The 22,219-nt window shown below is 50.6% G+C and overlaps 1 protein-coding gene across 1 annotated transcript in view; it reads right to left on the bottom strand.

Moving 5' to 3' along the window:
* CCDC150 (coiled-coil domain containing 150) overlaps positions 1 to 22,219 on the bottom strand; it is a 306,895-nt gene that overhangs the window by 248,880 nt on the left and 35,796 nt on the right. Inside the window, exons 6-7 of the mRNA XM_078665390.1 lie at positions 6,265 to 6,381; positions 2,614 to 2,743 (exon numbers count right to left, since the gene is read on the bottom strand). Of these exons, the coding sequence (XP_078521516.1) occupies positions 2,614 to 2,743; positions 6,265 to 6,381 (247 nt within the window). The remainder of the gene's footprint in view (positions 1 to 2,613; positions 2,744 to 6,264; positions 6,382 to 22,219) is intronic.

Here is a 22,219-nt window from a genome sequence, read left to right as displayed (position 1 = left end):
ACAACGAGTCCAGAACGCGGCGGCTAGGGCGGTGGTTGGTCTGCCTCGAACCTGCTCCACCTCCAACACCCTGCGGTCCTTGCACTGGCTCCCGATATGCAAGCGTATCCAATTCAAGGCTCTCTGCCTGGTTTTTAAAATTCTGAGAGAGCTGGCACCCGGAATACTGAATACACTGATCTCTCCCTATGTTCCTACCCGCTCACTACGATCCCTTGGACAGTCCTTGGTGGTCGTCCCCCGCTTCAGACTTAGTCGGATGGGGGGTCGCTCCTTCCGCGTGAAAGCCGCAACCCTCTGGAATGCGCTCCCCTTGGAAATCCGCCTTTCGAATGACCTAATGTCTTTCCGTAGGGCCCTGAAAACCTTCCTGTTTTAATTGTTTCTAGCTTTTACTGTTTGCTTTTTGTTACCGGACCTAGTGTTGTGTTGTGTTTACCTTTCCCTGCGCCAGGACGCTCCTTCGCTGGAGCAGCTGTGCGCATTAAAATGCAACTAACATAACATAACATAACATTGTTATGAATTTGATAAAGATTCCTAATCTGTGACGTGGGTTGGCCCAGCAGTTTAAATATCCTCAATCCTTCGGGTCCCAGCCTTAATTAAATACTCTCACGGATAGGCTGTGTTTTTGACAAAGTGTATTGTCTTTGTTGATACTCTCTATTCCCTTTTTTCTTTACTTATCTTCTTTTTTTGTTTAATATTTGCTATATCACTGTGTACAAAATATATATGTGTTTGCAACAACTATGTTATTGAACTACTCATGAATATGTTTTTTATGAAGGTTACAAATTGATCATCTTTTATATATGCATTGAAATAGAAGGCATCAAAAGAAAACATTTTTAAATAAAGTACTTTTTATATTTATATAGTTATATATGTGTGTCTGCGTAGTGGCACACTATATCTAAAAGAGTATACTGATATACTCTCTCTTGCCTGTTGTAGAGTGGTGTGGTATTTGAATGAGAAGTGTATGGGAATGAGGTAAATTTGATTTTAGCATGAAAGGATAAATGGTCTGCCAAAGGAAAACTATATTTTCTTAGTTGAATACGCAACCCTATTCCTTTGGTGAATAAAGGGTCCCTCTCGTTTCCCTTTTTCCATTTTGGGAAACAGCCAGACTTTAGAGGCATTGTGTTTGCTGTTAGGAGATGGTTAGATATTTGTGGTTCTTTCTGTATTTTTGCCAATTTACTTTTATTATTGTGATTGATTGCCAAAGCGCATCTGTCAATGCGTGTTTAATTTCTTAATATCCCATGGAAATGTGCATTTATTATAATATTTGGTTTATGCTAATTCAGTTGATTAAGTAATGTTTGCATTCTGTAATGATTATTTGGATATTTGAATAAATTAACAGCACTGAGATTAGGGTCTCAAGCCTTTTCGTTAATGCTGTAGACTAAATGTACCATGCTGGTATTTCTCCTTTTACCATGACTTAAACCCCATAAAATTAGGCATGTTAGGGTATCAACAAGGGTCGTGCATTTCTAAGGAGAAAGGGCCTTTGCGTCCTCGCTAGAAAACCCAGAACCTCATCTCCGCATGAAGAACGCAGAACCTCTATTCGCTACGCAGGTTCCAGTCACCGCCATCTCTTTGTAAATCTCAGAACCTTTTTACTAAACTCTAGCCCAGTATTCTCTAAGAAGGTCCCAGGCTGTGCATCCACATGAAGATTCCAGGTTCTCCATCACCTAGGAGAAATCAGTTCATGTGTCCTATATCAGTGCAGTGTTTAGTGCTGGTGATGTCTCAGAATACGATCCAAGGCCATGAATTGGATGATGCAGTTCTTGGATCTTAAGCAATTTAAGGAAACTCAGGTCTATCATTCACCACCGGGGGCTCTTTCTTCTCTATGACCCTCTTGGACCCATTATTCTGCTTATAGGCTACATTGAGGCAAGAAATGGTGCAGTTGTGCCCTATACTATGGAACACCCGTACTTAACCTTCCGCCATCCCCCAGTACACTTGCTGAAACCCCTTAAAGAAGGATACTTCTACATTTGGATGGTAACCTACTTTGTTAGTCATTGTTTTGCATGAATGGCAGATCCCGTGACAGGCGGCCTAAACCGTGCTCTTCAGTGTCGTAACAGAGCTGCCAGCCATCACAACTTCTGTACTCCCAGCTGACCCAGAAAAGGGGGACAAATCATGTCCCTCTGAAACAGGGCCTTGGCTTACAAGTGACCTTGTGTTTTAGTCAATATAACATGGCATTCTGTCAGATATGAGGCCATACTTTTAAAATGGAGGGTAAAACTATAAGTTTAAGAATGGAATGCAAAAATCAAAAGCGGCTGAAGGTGTTGCGCATGAACTGGGGCGACTAGGGCCAGACAGGCCGTAGTGGGCAGCGGGCATTTTCCTGGTGGGCCGGAAGGGTGGGGGCTGTTTTTTGATTGGTGGGAGCCGTTTGGGGCGGCTTTGCAGCAGTGCTTCTCACTACCACCACCCCCCTCAACCCCCTCCCCGAGGCCGGTCCATCTGATTTGCTAGGGCTGGTTTTTGTTCCCAGTCCGGCCCTGGGGGCAACTACGCAGGTCTTTATGTTGACATGACTCTGGCCCCTCTCCATACCCAGTTCAGACTTTAGATGTGTGCTCTCCTGCTCCACCTGCTGGATCCTCAGCTCCTGCTGCTGCTGTTTGTCCTGCAAGTCCTGGGCGTCACTGCGCAAAGTCCTATTATCCTGCCGCAGCACCTGGACCTGCAACAATGGAATTAAGGGACACAACTCAGTTGTGTGTTATAAAGTGCAAAGCAGCTGGGGAGCAATACTGAGGGGTGTAGGACAATACAATACTCATAAACCAGATGGAAATTTACGAATGATGTACATGAATGAGAGGAGTGGTGTCGCGACAAAAGATACAATACATCAAATACGGACGTAATCATAAACCAGCTGGGGAACAGTGGGGTGCCATACATTACTCTCTTACCTGCTGCTTGTTGAGCTCTAGAGATTTTGCAAAGTAGTCAAGAGTGAGTAAAACCTGGCACAGCCAAGAATGATGTAGTGAAAGTTGGAAAGCAGGTCAGGAGTGGATAGTGTGGGAAAGGAATAGTGAGGTGAGAGAGGAGGCCTCAAGGTAAGAAAAGGAAGCAGCGGGAAATAGTCAATGAGGGAGAAGAAGGGGGTATGTGAAGGCCAGCAGAACTAGGAGTGAAAAGGGTACAAAGAGAGGAAAGTAAGTGAGTAAAAAGTTTATAAAGCGCGCTAATCCCGAAGTGTCTCGGCACTAAACAGCAGGAACCTCCAAAAAAGGCGGTACAGACCGGGTAGGGTACGGGTCAGCCTACTCTAGTTGGGATCGGAAAAGCCAGGTCTTGAGTTGTTTCCTAAAAGTCAAAGAAGCAGGGAAATGAGCAGGAGCAGGGAGATGCTGAGAACGGCAGTGTGTGGGGCCGGATGGGGGACATAAATACAGGGTAAGCAAGGGCAAGAGGGTAGACAATGTGGGCCAGTGTTAGGAGATGGAAGAGAGTATGAAGTTAGGGAAAGGAGGAAACAATGAAAACACAGGTGGAATGAGGACAGGAAGAGAGGGGTACACAGGGAACAGTGGGGGAAGAGAGAGGATAAAAGGAAAAGATGGCTGTCAGCACAACAGCAAGGCACAGGGAGGAGGGTTTGTAAAGTGTATGTTGTGTTGAGAGGACCTCTAAACGAGGACATATCGATAGGATAAAGAGTGAAAAGAGTAAAATAGAGGCAAAAAAAGTGATGAGGAAGGGGGAAAATGGAAATGAGGGAGTGAAGAAAAAAGAAATGGAGAGGGGAAAGTCATGACCAGAGATTGAACACTGAAGAATTCAGGATCCATCTTTAACTTATTGAAGTACTGTCTGCAATCTTACTCACTTGAGAAATACCTAAATACTTGATATGGAACTTGTTCATGTGTCCAAGGGCGGACAGGGGTTTCTGGACTCACATTGAAACAATCAGAGGTTTTTAATTGCTGGTGTCCTGGGGCTTAACCTTACTATTGAATGCAAAAGAGAGCACCAAGTAGACCCCTTTAGCACCTGACTACCCACTGGGCAGCTCCATCGAGCAGTCCAAGTCATACTCAGGGAGGCAGTGTAGGGCTAGAGACTTAGAAATAAACAATAATGAAAAAGCGATAAATGCATTACTGTCCTGCCAGCATCATTGGTCAATGGGGGCAATGCCACTCACAGGGGTGTGCTTTCTGTACGGCCCGCAGGGAGTGGGCCGCACAGATCCGATAAGATTGCGCTTAACAAAGAGAGCAACCAAAAACCTGAGGTAAGTCACGGTAGTGTCAAGACTAGTTCTCAGGTGGCTGCAGCAGGGGGTCAGAGTGTTTGTTGCAAGTGGTCCTGGGAATAATGTCTTTTTTTTTCATATGGGCAAATCACAAAACTCTGCACCCAAGCTAGTTAGGCTTACACCGTTGTACAAGCCAAGACCTGGAAGTGTGTGTCTTGTAAATCATGCAACAAACACCATGTAAAATAAGTTAGTCTCTTCAAAATTAGAAACCGTGCATTTCTTTAACATGCAGCAGCATTGACATTAGTTAGTCATACTATAGGGTAATTGAAAGGTAAATGGAGAAATAAGGGGGATTGGTGAGATAAAATATTTAACACAGTGGGGAAGCCAGTATTAACCACTGGTTGTCTGGCTTCAGTTTTTACAAAGCCGCCACTAAACAGCTATCCATTTGATTGCCCTTTTCACTTCAAAGGTTAATGCTTTGTTTTTAACTTTGTGCAGGAGAGTAGAGTGGGAGGGGAAACATCCTTTACAATGCAACTTTTGCAACACACTACCATTACGACGCAACTTTTACAACGCAAGTCATTACAACGAATTGCGCTGGAGGACGCTCTAGGATAGGGAATAGTTTAATTACTATCCAACACCTTCCCTACTATCCACGGGGACTGGAGTTGGAATAGTAAATTAAACTATTCACTATCCAGCGCCCCTCAACGCAAGTCGTTGTAACGACCTGCGTTGTAAAACCTGCATCGTAATGGCATGTGTTGTAAAAGCATGCGTTGTAACGTCATACATCCGAGTGGGAGCAGTAAGCAGAAACCACATGAAAGCTCGGCTCCTTATGGGCTCGAGGTTCGAAGAGGACCTTGACATGAGCCAGAGCCCAGGCACCTGGCTCGAGTTTTAAGTGCTTATTGTTTTATTCATACTTGTATTCTTTTCTCCTTCTTGCATCTTATTAATGTATCACTTGTGTATTCTAGTCAGATAATATCTCCACCCTTCTGAAATTCATATATTTAATTATTTATACATTAATTCCAGTGTAATTCACGTTATTGTATTACATATTTCTGTATATTGTCTCTATTGTATTATATTTAGTACATGCTAATAAAAAATGTCAACAACAAAAAAAAGAAATGATGGCACTGCAAGCGGCCTCCGTAGCTCAGGAATTCACTCTCGTTTAACAATATATGGAAATGGCTCTTCATTTGCATTTCTTACACTGCGTTATAAGGAAAAGGTGAGGCGTGCTGATGCCCTCTGGGCATTATTAGAATGTATATAAAAAGTCCACACACAAAAAAAGAGTCGGTAAAGGGTGGAACGTTAAGAGGCAAGGGATGTCACGAAGGGTGGGTGAAGGAGTAAGCATACGTTAAGACAGTGGCAAGGGGGCAACTAATGACGAGGGCATAAAGTAGAGGGAAACAATGAATGGTCCGGGGGTGGGTGGCAATGGAACAGCAGGAAAGGAAAAATAAAAGGCAACAAGGTGGGAGGAAAAGAACGAAGGAACCTGGAAAGAGCTACGAGAAAATAAAGGGGTGAGGGGGAGGGGAAGTTAAGGGCACGTGATGTGCACCAAAAGACCGGTCAGGAATCACTTGAGACCAAATGTCGAACTAACTGACGAAAAAGTTAAGAGTTTCGCCGCGAGCTTGAGATAAGAACAATAGTGACATCCGCAAACCCATCTATAGCCATTTCACGGCATCTGCGGGATGTATGGCGGCCATTAAAGGCCGAGTCGGGGCGGATGGGGCGGGTGTGAAGGTGGCGGAGACAGGTGAGGGCGGGAAGGACGCGGAGACGGCTGCAGCCCTCGGTGCGCTGCCGCGGCACGGAAGACGAGGCCGTGGCCCGCAGGGGGAAGGCCGAAGGCAAGCCATCCTCTGTGCCCACACCGGCAGCCCTTGTAAAAGCCCAGGTGTAACTAAGAGGCTGTGCCCGGCTCCACTCACCTCTGTCCGCTCGGCCTCCACCGCCTTCTCCAGGTCCTGGACTCGCTGCAGCATCCCGGCCTGGGACTCCTCCAGCGACTTCCGAAGGCTCGTCTCCTGGGACAGCAGCTCCTGCAACTGGACACCAAAGCGCAATGTCAGATCCATGCGGACAAAGAGGGGGGCTGAAACGGGGAGATGCTAACACGCCAAAACAACAGCAAATCACTGCAAAGAAACAGGTAGGGAAAGGCCTGGACATCAAAACTGCAGAAGCAGCCCGGCCTGTTGGACTTAAGAAAGGAGAACATAACCCCTCTGTCTGAAAAAGACAGACAGACAGATATACAGACAGATATAGAGACAGATATGCAGACAGACAGATATACAGACAGACAGATATACAGACAGACAGACAGATATACAGGCAGACAGACCGATAAATAGTGCTACCTACCCCTGAAACACAATTCTCCTCCAGATCCTTAAAAAAATTCACAGGAGCTTCTCACCTATTCGATTTATGAGAACTTTACTGTTCACCACAAAACTGTGGAACCCATGCCACCCACACACCTGTGTATTCTCCACAACTCTGCACCCGGCTCTGCCACCCACACACCTGTGCATTCGCAACTCTCCACCCCACTCTGCCACCCACACACCTGTGCATTCTCCATATCTCTCCACCCCGCTCTGCCACCCACACACCTGTGCATTCGGCACAACTCTTCGCCCCACTCTGCCACCCACACACTTGTGCATTTTCCACCTCACTCTGCCACCCACACACCTGTGCATTCGGCAGAATTCTTCACCCCACTCTGCCACCCACACACCTGTGCATTCGCCACAACTCTCCATCCCACTCTGCCACCCACACACTCGTGCATTTGCCACAACTCTCCACCCCCCTCTGCCACCCACACACCTGTGCATTCTCCACCTCACTCTGCCACCCATACACCTGTGCATTCTCCACCCCACCCTGCCACCCACTCACCTGTGCATTCGCCACAACTCTCCACACCAGTCTGCCACCCACACACCTGTGAATTCTCTACAACTCTCCACCCCACTCTGCCACCCACACACATGTGCATTCTCCACAACTCTCCACCCCAGTCTGCCACCCACACACCTGTGCATTCGTCATAACTCTCCACCCCGCTCTGCCACCCACACACCTGTGCATTCTCCACAACTCTCCACCCGACTCTGCCACCCACACACCTGTGCATTCGTCATAACTCTCCACCCCGCTCTGCCACCCACACATCATTCTCCACAACTCTCCACCCGACTCTGCCACCCACACACCTGTGCATTCGTCATAACTCTCCACCCCGCTCTGCCACCCACACACCTGTGCATTCTCCACAACTCTCCTCCCCACTCTGCCACCCACACATCTGTGCATTCGCCACAACTCTCCACCCCACTCTGCCACCCACACACCTGTGCATTCGCCACAACTCTCCACCCCGCTCTGCCACCCACACACATGTGCATTCGCCACAACTCTCCATCCCACTCTGCCGCCCACACACCTGTGCATTCTCCACAACTCTCCACCCCACTCTGCCACCCACACACCTGTGCATTCACCACAACTCCCCACCCCACTCTGCCACCCACTCACCTGTGCATTCGCCACAACTCTCCACACCAGTCTGCCACCCACACACCTGTGAATTCTCCATAACTCTCCACCCCGCTCTGCCACCCACACACCTGTGCATTCGCCACAACTCTCCACCCCACTCTGCCACCCACACACCTGTGAATTCTCCATAACTCTCCACCCCGCTCTGCCACCCACACACCTGTGCATTCTCCACAACTCTCCACCCCGCTCTGCTACCCACACACCTGTGCATTCTCCACAACTCTCCACCCCGCTCTGCCACCCACACACCTGTGCATTCTCCACAGCTTTGCTACCCACACACCTGTGCATTCGCCACAACTCTCCACCCCACTCTGCCACCCACACACCTGTGCATTCTCCACAACTCCCCACCCCACTCTGCCACCCACTCACCTGTGCATTCGCCACAACTCTCCACCCCGCTCTGCCACCACCACACCTGTGCATTCTCCACTACTCTCCACCCCGCTCTGCCACCCACACACCTGTGCATTCGCCACAACTCTCCACCCCACTCTGCCACCCACACACCTGTGCATTCTCCACAACTCTCCACCCCGCTCTGCTACCCACACACCTGTGCATTCTCCACAACTCTCCACCCCGCTCTGCCACCCACACACCTGTGCATTCTCCACAGCTTTGCTACCCACACACCTGTGCATTCGCCACAACTCTCCACCCCGCCCTGCCACCCACACACCTGTGCATTCTCCGTAACTCTCCGCCCCGCCCCCCACACACCTGTGCATTCTCCGTAACTCTCCACCCCGCTCTGCCACCCACACACCTGTGAATTCTCCATAACTCTCCACCCCGCTCTGCCACCCACACACCTGTGCATTCGCCACAACTCTCCACCCCACTCTGCCACCCACACACCTGTGCATTCTCCACAACTCTCCACCCCGCCCTGCCACCCACACACCTGTGCATTCTCCGTAACTCTCCGCCCCGCCCCCCACACACCTGTGCATTCTCCGTAACTCTCCGCCCCACTCTGCCACCCACACACCTGTGCATTCTCCACAACTCCCCACCCCACTCTGCCACCCACTCACCTGTGCATTCGCCACAACTCTCCACACCAGTCTGCCACCCACACACCTGTGAATTCTCCATAACTCTCCACCCCGCTCTGCCACCCACACACCTGTGCATTCGCCACAACTCTCCACCCCACTCTGCCACCCACACACCTGTGAATTCTCCATAACTCTCCACCCCGCTCTGCCACCCACACACCTGTGCATTCTCCACAACTCTCCACCCGCTCTGCTACCCACACACCTGTGCATTCTCCACAACTCTCCACCCCGCTCTGCCACCCACACACCTGTGCATTCTCCACAGCTTTGCTACCCACACACCTGTGCATTCGTCACAACTCTCCACCCCACTCTGCCACCCACACACCTGTGCATTCTCCACAACTCCCCACCCCACTCTGCCACCCACTCACCTGTGCAATCGCCACAACTCTCCACACGAGTCTGCCACCCACACACCTGTGAATTCTCCATAACTCTCCACCCCACTCTGCCACCCACACACCTGTGCATTCACCACAACTCTCCACCCCGCTCTGCCACCCACACACCTGTGCATTCTCCACAACTCTCCACCCCGCTCTGCTACCCACACACCTGTGCATTCTCCACAACTGTCCACCCCGCTCTGCCACCCACACACCTGTGCATTCTCCACAGCTTTGCTACCCACACACCTGTGCATTCGCCACAACTCTCCACCCCACTCTGCCACCCACACACCTGTGCATTCTCCACAACTCTCCACCCCGCCCTGCCACCCACACACCTGTGCATTCTCCGTAACTCTCCGCCCCGCTCTGCCACCCACACACCCTTGCATTCTCCACAACTCTCCACCCCAATTCATCGCCCAGCATACTGAAATGACCTCAAAACGATTCTTTTCTCCTATTCATAAAATATAATCTCAATACAAAATGTCAAACCTAAAAGAACACGTGTTATGAACTCGTGTCACCCCCTACCTACGTTTGTTTGCCAAACCAGAGGATATGTTTAACAGGTATGGAAACTACAAAATGTCTTAACAAAAGCATGCATGCATAAATTAATGACCCTAAAGAAAGGCGCTGCAATACCACGTTAAAGTTAGATTGTGTGCTTTACAAATGCTATTGAAGAATAACAGTAAATAACTGTGCATAATATGCTGGCATAACTAGGATCCGAAACTGCAGCTGCATACTTACAAAAAACCTAGGCAGATAAGCAGTGCGAGAGAAACTGCAGCATATTAATTTAACAAGAGAGAGACAGGTAAAGGAGTGAGAACAGAAGACAACATCACAACACAAAGCACGAGCAAATGTACCCAGCTATCAGGCCTGCAGCTACATTCCCTCATGTAACATAAAACCAATGCCCAGCTTATTAATGAAACACGACATGTAAATAGCCCAGAACTGCAGCTTGGCCAGAGGGCGGAGGCACCCCAGAGGCCTGAACTGTGGATACATCACAGCACGAAAAGCAGGAAAATATAACTAGATGCACAGGCGAAAGACCCAGGCCTTCCAGCTACAGCAGAGAAGTGTGAACTGCAGCTTATTTTTGCTGAAATAAAACACAGGTATAGAACTTACATCTGTATATGCATAGGGGCAACACAAGTCAACACTGCAGGTATATGAGAGCAAGAGGCAGAGATGTAAAGGTACCAAGGGTGCAGAATCAGGAACAGCAGCTTATTAAACATACACGGCCAGGGTACATTAGTAATGGCAACAACTACAGCTATAGCACTGTATACAACTCCACGTCAGCTAAAAAGAAGCATTGACAGTCTTGTCTAAGGGAGATGTATTGGCTTTGCTGGAGTGGCACATGGTGGAACGGCATTGTGTGGTGTGGAATGGCATTGTGCGGTCTGGAGTGGCATGGAGTGGAATGGCACTGTGTGGAGTTTAAAGGCATTGGGCGGCGTGGAGTGGCATTGTGTGAGGTGGAGTGGCACTATGTGGCATAGAGTCGCATTGTGTGGAGTGGAACTGTGTGGAGTGGCATTGTGTGAGGTGGAGTGGCACTATGTGGCGTAGAGTCGCATTGTGTGGAGTGAAATTGTGTGGAGTGGAATTGTGTGGAGTGGAATTGTGTGGAGTGGAATTGTGTGGAGTGGAATTGTGTGACGTGGAATTGTGTGACGTGGAATTGTGTGACGTGGAATTGTGTGACGTGGAATTGTGTGACGTGGAATTGTGTGACGTGGAATTGTGTGACGTGGAATTGTGTGACGTGGAATTGTGTGGCTTGGGATTGTGGGGAGTGGAGAGGAACTGTGTAGGGTGGAGTGGAAATGTGTGTGGGGCATGGAATTGTGTGGTGTGAAAATGTGTGCAGTGGTATGGAATTGAGTGGAGTGGCATTGTGTGGCATGGAGGGGAGTGGCACTGTGAGACAGAGAGGAGTGCATTGCGTGGTGTGGACTGCAGTGAGATTGTGTGGCATGGAGTGACATTGAGGGGAGTGGCACAGCGTGGAGTGGCATGCTGCAAAGTGCTTCAATGCCTCATCAAGGGTAGTAAGCACTATATAAATACAATTACAAATGCGTTGAGTGGCACTGAGCAGAGTGAAGTGGCATTGAGCGGAGCGGAGTGGCCTTGTGTGTAGCAGCTTTGTGTGGTGTGGAGTGGCATTGTGTGGTGTGAGTGGGGTGGCACTGTGTGAAGTGGAGCAGCATTGCGTGGCATGGAGTGACACTGAGATGTGGACTGGACTGACTTTGTATGGAGTGGCATTGAGTGGAGTAGAGTGGCTTATAAAATTCTGCGGGTATTTGGTCCGGTCCTGTTGCTTTCCCTGATGGAAGATTAAATGCTGCTTCTTTTACTTCTTGGAGTGTTAATGGACATTCCAACCTTTCTTTATCCTCCGGATTTAGCCCTGTGTGTGGTATGTGCGATAAGTATTCCGTTATTCCAGCCTCTGTATTAGTTAGATCTTGCTCATACAGGTTTTAATAAAATCTCCTAAAGACTTCCTGCACCATTCTGGGATGTAATAGGGGAGGACATGTGGGCCAGTTTTAGACAGGCACAGGCAGGAAGGGCAGTTCCGCTCTCCTGGGCAGGGGCGGACATAATAGTGTTATTAAAAAAGGATAAATCCCCTTTAGAACCAGGATCATACAGGCCAATAACACTCCTCAACACGGATACAAAAATATAATCAAAATCACTGGCACAAAGTTAAGTAAGGTTATCGAGGGGTTAGTCATTACATCACAGCATGGATTTATTCCAGGGAAAGGGACAACCCAGCACACAAGGCAAATGATAACCATCTTAGATGCCGCGGAGGTTGCAGGAGATCCTGTCGCAGCTATCTTCTTGGACGCGGAGAGGGCGTTCGACAGGGTCTCCTGGGACTATCTGTGGAAGGCCCTGGAATGGTCAGGGTTAGGCAAGGGGTATATAAAAGCAATACAGGCTCTATACAAACAGCCTACAGCAAGGATAAGAATTAATAAAACCTATACGAAGGCAGTCCAGATAAAACGAGGGACCAGACAGGGCTGTCCAGCTTCACCCTTGCTGTTTGCCTTATACTTGGACCCGCTGCTAAAGAAACTTGCTAGTAATCGTAATATTCCCCCTGTTAGGCTGCATGATGAGAAATATAAATTGTTTGCCTATGCAGATGATGTGGCCATTATAACTCCGGAGCCAGGGATAGCAATAGGTGAAATAGAGCAAGAAGCAAGGAACTTCGGCTTAATATCAGGATATCTCATAAACAAGGGGAAAACTCAGATAGTGCAGAACAGATTTACAACATATCAGGATGCCAGGGTGGTTCAGGAAGCGGTATATTTAGGCATTAGAGTCACTGCGGATCTAGAGAAATTGGTAGGGATAAATATGGAACCCTTGTTAGGGAAAGTAAAAAATAATACTGAAAGGATTAATAATCTACACTTGACTCTAATGGGGCGCATCAATGTGATCAAAATGATTACATTCCCAAAATGTTTGTATCTTTTCAGAGCTATACCTCTTTTTTTTGATTGCATGTGGTTTAACAGATTAGAAGCAATATTAAATAGATTGATATGGGCGCAAGGAAAAACAAGGAGAGCCTACCGATTTATGACACTCTCTAGGGACAAGGGGGGCTGGGGGGCACCTAATTTTAGATTTTATTATTGGGCGACGGCACTGCAATACTCACAGGGGCTGATTGGAGGGGGAAGTGCCAGTCCAAGAGGTGACTGACCCGGTTTTGTGAATGTGTATAAAGCTTTGGTGGGCAGGGAGGCGGAGAATGCAATACTAAATACGGTAGACTATACTTACTTCAAACACACTAGGTTCAAGACCCTAAGAGCAATATATAAAATTTGGAAGGCTGTTGCGAAAAAAAACTGGGAATAGGTAGATATAACAGATATATAAGACTGTATACAAATCACTCACTTACAGGGGAGATCTTTAGGGATGTAGTTATGAAAGAATGGGACAATAAGGGGATCAAGAAACTAGGGGATATAATGGATCCGGATGGAGGGATTTTACAATTCCAGGAGATTCAAAGTAAATTCGAGATATCGGGAAGTAACTTTAAGTAACTGCAAGTAAGGAGCTACTTCCATAATAAAAAAGGAGGCATTTTAGGGTTTGGTCATTGCAGGATAATGGACTATATAGAACGCAGTAGTTACTGTACAATAAGACAACTGTATGCAGAACTTTATGCACCAAAAGGTGATGACAGGGGCAAATATGTTAGGAAATGGATGGATAAAGTGGCTTCGCTTCCGGAGGGACTACAGGCTTCTTTAGATCTAGGCCGGACAGTTTTGTGCTCAGCGTCATTACAAGCGCAGCATTACAAAACAATATATTCATTATATCATACCCCAGCCAGAATCGCACAGTGGGGGGGGGGGGGGTCACCGGAATAACCTGCCCGCGCTGTGACTTGAGTAATGCAGATATTGTACACATGTTCGCGCAATGTCCACAATTGTATACACTGAAATTGGCAATCGAGGAATTTTTGGAAGGGTCATTGGGGATTAAGATCAAAATGGCAGATGAACTGATAACGCTTGGGGTGATTGTAGGAGCAGAAGGCCTCCCCACAGAATTTTTATTCATAGCAATGGCAGTATATAGGATTGGCATAGCAAGAACATAGCTTGACAAGATGCCCCCCACGTTTCAGATGTGGGTAGCAAGGCTATTATCTACATACAATATGGAGAAAGCTATATATGAGAGGAAGGGTAGAAGGGCAAGAGCACTGGGTGAAAGGATATGGATGCCCATCGAGAATTGGAAGACTATGGCAGGTTAGCTCTACTTCACTGAAATTAAAGGAAGAACTTATTTATATTTGATATAAAAGTAGAGCGGGCGGTTGAAATAGGATTATCGGTTTATACTGCTATTTTTTGTTAGTTTTATCTTGGTTTTTGTCTGTTTAATAATGTGTATTTTGAAATATGTGTACTGTAACATGTATTGGAATTCTTGGTAAAATTAAAAAATGCAATAAAATATAAAAAAATAAAAAAAAAGAGTGGAGTAGAGTGGCACTGTGTGGAGTGGAGTGGAGTGGCACTGAGTGGAGTGGCATTTAATGGAGTGAAGTGGCATGCTGCAAAGCACTTCAATGCCACATTAGGGGTAGTGAGCACTATATAAATACAACTAACGCCACATTAGGGGTAGTAAACCCTATATTAATACAACTACAATTGAGTGAAGTCAGGTGGCACTGAGTGGAGTGGCATTGTGTGGCGTAGAATAGCACAGAGTAAAGTGAAGTGGCATCATGTGACATGCTGTGGAATTGTATGGCATTGAGGGGAGCGGGATTGTGTGGTATTGAATGGAATGGAATTGTGTGGAGTGGTGTGGCATGGAGTGGAATTATTTGAATTGGTGTGATGTGGAATTGAGTGGAGTGGGTCAGTGTGGAGTGGACTGGCATTCTCCATCATGGAGTGGAACTGTGGGCGAGGAGTGGAATTGAATGGCACAAAAATATGTGGAGTGGAATGGAATTGTGTGGTGTGAAATGGTATTCTGAGGCATTGGGTGGCGTGAAGTGACATTGAGGGGCATGGAGTGGTGCTATGATGCGTGGAGTGGCATTGTGTGTGGAGTGCACTGGCAGTGTGCGGCACAGAGTGGAGTGGATTAATGTGTGTGTAACATGCAGGTCGCAGATTTTTGTTTAATCGAAGCTAGCTCATTTGGTTAATGACGATGATGCAAAGATTCTTCTGTTACCTGAAGATCACAAGTTAAAATCCTGCTAAAATAACTTCACAATCCGGAAAGCATACCATTGAAACCTTGGAGGTTTCTACTTAGCCTTTCTTTATTCTAATGCTGAGAACATGAGTTATTAAGTGTCAAAAGATCAGTTTGCATTCTTTTCTTTAATCAAGCTTATAATGTGGTAACTTACCTACAGAGAACTCTGACATGCTCACATATGCATAGACATCCATATTTTACATACATCCTGGGCTTTAGATTGAAACTCTAGAAAACCTTTCTGATCCTAGTTTGACTCTTGAGAGCTTGTGAAGTGACCTGCTGAGTGTACATTTATTCCACTCCAAGGGCCAGGCCTAAGGCTGCAGCTGAGTTGGTCTGTGCTTCAGCAGCTGTTCCCAGCCAAGGTACCAATTGGACAAAGGGAAGTAAGTGATCATCCATTTAAGAGATGCATTGATTTCTATGTATCCTTACAGGCTGCTGCCCCACACAGGCGTTTTTGCTGATGTCTCAGTGGTGTCGCAATATAGGTATTTGTCACCCACTGGGACACGGACGAGGATTCACAGGGAACCCAGGCGTGGCTCAAAAATAGTGCCCAGATCCAGAATCCAGCTGGATCCAACTCCTTACTCATACCAAGAGCGTGCGGGTAAAACTACCCAGATAAGGAAGCTCAATCGGTAAAGAGAAGACAGGCAAGCAAAGCACTCAAACAGCAAAGACCCATTGCACCGGTACAAAACCATATACTAGAGCTACATCAGTGCACGGGCACGGGTAAATACCGAGGCAGCAGAGAGACATCAGAATATGGAACACGGGTAAATACGCAGACAGCAGAGAGATGTCAGTACAAGGAACACAGGTAAATACCCAGACAGCAGAGACCCATCACACTGGTACATAACCAGATAGTAGAGCTACATCAGTGCACGGGCACTGGTAAATACTGAGGCAGCAGAGAAAGATCAGTATATGGAACACGGGTAAATACGCAGACAGCAGAGACCCACTGCACCGGTACAAAACCAGATAGTAGAGCTACATCAGTGCACGGGCATGGGTACATGCTGAGGCAACAGAGATTCACCGCACCGGTACAAAACCAAAGAGTAGAGATCAGTGCGCAGGACACGGGTAAATACAGAGGCAGCAGCGAAACATCAGAATATGCAACACGGGTAAATACGCAGACAGCAGAGAGATGTCAGTACAAGGAACACAGGTAAATACCCAAACAGCAGAGACCCATCATACTGGTACATAACCAGATAGTAGAGCTACATCAGTGCACGGACATGGGTACATGCTGAGGCAACAGAGAAACATCAGTATATGGAACACGGGTAAATACGCAGACAGCAGAGACCCACTGCACTGGTAAAAAACCAGATAGTAGAGATTCGTCGGTGCACGGGACACGGGTAAATACTGAGGCAGCGGAGATTCACAGCACAGGTACAAAACCAGATAGTAGAGGTTCGTCAGTGCGCGGGACACGGGTAAATACTGAGGCAGCAGAGATTCACCGCACCGGTACAAAACCAGATAGTAGAAATACGTCAGCGCACGGGACATGGCAAAATACTGAGACAGCAGAGAGATGTCAGTACAAGGAACACAGGTAAATACCCAGACAGCAGAGACCCATCATACTGGTACATAACCAGATACTAGAGTGCACGGGCACGGGTACATACTGAGGCAGCAGAGAAACATCAGTATATGGAACACAGGAAAATATGCAGACAGCAGAGACCCACTGCACCTGTACAAAACCAGATAGTAGAGATTCGTCAGTGCGTGGGACACAGGTAAATACTGAGGCAGCAGAGATTCACCGCACCGGTACAAAACCAGACAGTAGAAATACGTCAGCGCACGTGACATGGCAAAATACTGAGACAGCAGAGAGATGTCAGTACAAGGAACACAGGTAAATAACCAGACAGCAGAGACCCAACACATTGGTACATAACCAGATAGTAGAGCTACATCCGTGCACGGGCATGGGTACATACTGAGGCAGCAGAGAAACATCAGTATATGGAACACGGGTAAATACGCAGACAGCAGAGACCCACTGCACCGGTACAAAACCAGATAGTAGAGCTCCATCAGTGCACAGGACACAGGTAAATACTGAGGCAGCAGAGATACACCGCACCGGTACAAAACTAGATAGTAGAGGTTCGTCAGTGCGCGGGACACGGGTAAATGCTGAGGCAGCAGAGAGTCACCGCACCGGTACAAAACCAGATAGTAGAAATACGCCAGCGCACGGGACATGGTAAAATACTGAGACAGCAGAGAGATGTCAGTACAAGGAACACAGGTAAATACCAAGACAGCAGAGACCCATCATACTGGTTCATAACCAGATACTAGAGTGCACGGGCACGGGTACATACTGAGGCAGCAGAGACACATCAGTATATGGAACACAGGAAAGTATGCAGACAGCAGAGAACCACTGCACCTGTACAAAACCAGATAGTAGAGATTCGTCAGTGCGTGGGACACAGGTAAATACTGAGGCAGCAGAGATTCACCGCACCGGTACAAAACCATATAGTAGAAATACGTCAGCGCACGGGACATGGCAAAATACTGAGACAGCAGAGAGATGTCAGTACAAGGAACACAGGTAAATACCCAGACAGCAGAGACCCATCATACTGGTACATAACCAGATACTAGAGTGCACGGGCACGGGTACATACTGAGGCAGCAGAGAAACATCAGTATATGGAACACAGGAAAATATGCAGACAGCAGAGACCCACTGCACTGGTACAAAACCAGATAGTAGAGATTCGTCAGTGCGTGGGACACAGGTAAATACTGAGGCAGAAGAGATTCACCACACCGGTACAAAACCAGAGAGTAGAGATTCGTCAGTGCGCAGGACACAGGTAAATACTGAGGCAGCAGAGATTCACTGCACCGCTACAAAACCAGATAGTAGAAATACGTCAGCGCGCGGGACACGGTTAAATACTGAGACAGGAGAGATTCACCGCACCGGTACAAAACCAGATAGTAGAGATTCGTCAGTGCGCGGGACACCGGTAAATACTGAGGCAGCAGAATGGGGCTTTGCGGGGGGTGGCCGACCGGAGGGAGGCTCGCCCCCCCGGGGATTTTGAGGCACCGGGAGGAAGGGGAGGGGAGGAATAAAAAGGGGACACAGGAAGGGACTTTGGGCTGGTTGGGCTGGGCGGCGGTTGTTTGGGCTCCTTTTGGGCTGGGAGGGTTAATAAGCGGCCATTTTGGGTCACTGATCACCATTTCGTGGGACAGTGACCCAGCAGCCGGGGGGCTCGGAGAATTTTGTGAATGTTGTGGTGAATTTAGTTTTGGTGCGGAGTTATAGTTAAATTGTGTTGGTTGCTCTGGGGGTTAGCGGTAGTGACAAGGGCGGGATTGCGTGGCGGTGTGCAGGTCGCGGCGTGGTGCGCGAAGAGGCGTTGCTGAGGTACAGGAGGAGGCGGGCTGTCAGCGCGGTTACTGGCGATGGCGGATGACGCGTTAGCTGATCCCCGAGTGCGGGACGCACTGCGCCTCCTCAGCGAGGCGGGCAGGACGGACCTTCTGAGGAGCGACCTGAGGGTAAGGCCACCGCGGCGCGCTGCAGATGGCGCCGCGGCGGCGGTGGCGGCTTGCGAGCCGCCTAGGTCTCGCGCTAAGAAGGGGGAGGGGGCGGGAGCGCCGAGGAGAGCGGCGCGCGGTGGTGGCCAGAGGGCGGCTGGGGCGGCTAAGAGGGGAGGGGGGCCGAGACCTCAGCGCGGCGGCCGGAAGAAGGCGCCTTTGAATTTCGTGCAAGGCACGGATGGCCTGGGGGGGCGGGGGGAGGCGGGGGGGTGCAGGGGGGAGCGCAGGTGGACGGTATTGAGGTGGAGAGAGTTGAAGGGGGTACAGGTGGGGCAATGGCAGCGCGGGGGTGAAGCGCAGCTCCAAGGGAGGGGGGGTTGGAAGGGGACAGGCGACGATGGAAGGGGAGGGAGGGGTGCATGGTCAGGCGGAGGGGGCCGGAGGGGGGGACGGAGGAGGTGGAGGGAGTGGTGCCCGGGGGTGGGGTCGGTGGGGCCATGGGGGAGGGGGAGGCAGGGGGGCAGGGAGTGGCAGGGGGGGAATCGCCTCTCCTGATTGAGGAGTCGGAGGGGGGGGAGGAGGAGGGAGATGGAGGTGAGAGTGAGATGGGGGAGGGGGATTCCGCGGACGATGACATTGTGCCTCCCAGTAGGGGGGGCTCCCCTCGGGGCGGGGGGCGGGGTGCGCGGCACGGAGGGGGTGCGCGGAGTGGCAGTGGGGGGCCGACCGGGGGCCCGGGCCTGCATCAAGGGTTGGGGGCGGACGGGGGATGGGGGAGGGGGCGGGGGGGGCTCGGCGGGGGGGGTTACGGGGCAGGTGGAGCGGCTGGGGGTAGCGGAGGGGAGACGTTGGGATGGGGCGGTTGGGGGGGTCCAAGGGGAGGCGCGTGGGAGGGGCAGGACGGGGCGGGGAGCTGGGGGTGGGGTGAGAGTGGGTGGGGGGGGCGTCCAGCGCGGCGAGGAGGGCATTCTGCGGCGGGGGGGAGTGGTGGCTGGGTAGGTAGTGGAGAGGGTTTTGCCCCGGCATGCTGGACTTCCCCGTTTTTCTCTTGGCAGGAGCAGTGGGGTAGGGGCACGGGTGAGCAGCATGCGGCTCCACCCCGCCGAGTGGATGGGCCGGCTCTGCCTAGTACGGGCGGTCACGCTCCAACGAGGGACCTGGTGTGGACGGATGACCGTTGGATGCGACATAGCTCTCCGACGCCCCCCTCCCGATGGGTCGATCCGGCCGCCGGGGGACGGGGATGGAGCAACGAGGTGCCAGGTTACTCAGCTTACCACCAAGAGCATGGGAGGAGAGTGAGTGTGGACCTAGGTACTTTGATGACGGAGTGTAGGGAGAAGGCAGGTCTAAGCAGGGTGTCCACAGGAAGGGTTGTTGCTGTCGGAGAAGGGAGTGCGGAGATGGAGTCGGAGGAAGAGGGGGAGCTGCGGGAGGACGGGGGGGAGGTCAGTAATGTTGTTGGCAGTGTTTTGCAGGAATGCCCCCGGCAAGTGGTGCCGCGAGTGACGGCCCCCCCAGCTGAAATGGTTAGGCGGCGGGATCCGGTGCGGACGCCAGCCTTGACGCCAGGTAAGACCAGTACGGGGTCGGGGAGTGGCTTGGGCGCGCCTCATGGAGGCAAGGCGGGTGGAAGTAGGGTTGGCAGTTGCCAGGTGTCGGTGGGGACGGATGCTGTGGGTGGTGATGAGGTGAGACTGTTGAAGGGTAGGTATGTGATGGATGCCGGGGTGTGAACGGAGGCGGATGGCGCGGCGTCGGGGAGTTCGGGGACGGGCGGGTCGACGGGCGCCGGGGCGAAGGAGAGCTGCGAGGTTCCGGTCAAGAAGCTGCCGTACATGGGGGTAGCGAAGCCATTGGGGGCGCATTTGTCGATGGCAACTAGGGAGAAGATATGGAAGGGGGAGTACGTGGAGATTTTGAAGTTGCTCCACCGGGAATTGATGGCCAAGGAAGGGTCGAAAGAGGAGGAGCAGGAATTGGCGAGGCGGCCGAAAGTGCCGGTTACTATCGAGAATTGGTCGGCGGCTTTCTTGATTTATGCGAGCGTGTACTGTGAGAAGTACCCGGACAGGGCGGTCGCGCTGTTTAAATACATGGACGTGGTGCGGCGGGCGCAAGTGACCTACGGGGGCAATGCTTGGTCGCATTACGACGAGGAGTTCCGGGCGCGCATGGCGTCCGACCCGGAGGCTAAGTGGGGGGAGTTAGATGCGGACCTGTACCAGCAGACGATGAGTGGGGCGAAGTTTGGCCGCACTATCTACACGGCCAGTGGCTTGCCGCTGGCTCCTCCCCCCTTTTCGGCCCGCCCCACCCGTGGGGGGGTGGGGACGGGGGGAGCCGGGAGCGGTCCCGGCTTTGGGACATGCTGGGATTTTAACAGGGGTTCCTGTCTCCGGCAGACGTGCCGCTTCCGGCATGAGTGCTCCGCTTGTGGAAAACGTCACCCAGAGGCGCGATGCTGGGGGCTTTGGGGAGGCCCCTCACAGGGTCAATTCCCGGCTCCCGTGCCCAGCAGGGGGAGGGGAGGGGGTAGGGGGAGAGCGAGTACCATGGGAAAAGGCTCGTACACCGGTTAGGCTGGATCGGCTGGAACCTTTCTTGGAGGTGTATCCGCGGGCGGACGATGCGACGGTGCTGCGTCGGGGTTTCAGGGAGGGTTTCCGGTTGGGGTACGAGGGTCCACGGATCGCTCGATGGGCGGAGAACCTGAAGTCCGTGAACGCACACAAGGGTATCGTCCGGGAGAAGCTCTTCAAGGAAGTGAAAGAGGGGAGGATGGTGGGACCTTTCGAGGTAGCGCCGTTGAGAGATTTGATCATTTCTCCCATTGGTGTGGTCCCAAAGAAAGAGCAAGGTCAATTCCGCCTGATTCAACATCTATCGTGGCCGGAGGGCGCGTCGGTGAACGACTTTATCTCGGCGGATTTGGCATCGGTGTCCTACTCGTCCGTGGACGTCGCGAGGAAGTTGGTGACGACGGCGGGTCAGGGGGCGCTCATGGCAAAATGCGATGTAAAATCGGCATTTCGGTTGCTTCCGGTTCATCCAGCTGATCATCATTTACTGGGGATCCAGCTGGATGGGTTCATTTTTGTCGATCGAGCGCTTCCAATGGGGTGCTCCGTGTCGTGTGCCTTGTTTGAGCGTTTCAGCTCTTTTTTGCAGTGGGCTTTTTCCTGGCGCACAGGCTCTGAGGCGATTACGCATTACCTGGACGACTTCTTCCTGGTGGGCAGCCCCGGTTCGACGGACTGCCAGCAGCAGCTGAGCAGTTTTACGGACCTGATGGATTACCTGGGGGTGCCTTTGGCGCCAGAGAAGACGCAGGGGCCCAGCACGGTGCTGTCGTTCCTCGGGATTGAGCTCGACTCCGCGGCCATGGAAGCACGCCTACCGGAGGACAAGCGGTCGGCGATGATGGATTTGGTGAAGGGCAT

Source organism: Lissotriton helveticus, chromosome 11 (genome assembly GCF_964261635.1).
Source record: "Lissotriton helveticus chromosome 11, aLisHel1.1, whole genome shotgun sequence".
Classification (NCBI taxonomy): domain Eukaryota; kingdom Metazoa; phylum Chordata; class Amphibia; order Caudata; family Salamandridae; genus Lissotriton; species Lissotriton helveticus.
Note: the sequence above shows the minus strand (reverse complement) of the source record. Positions and strands in the feature narration are given on the sequence as shown.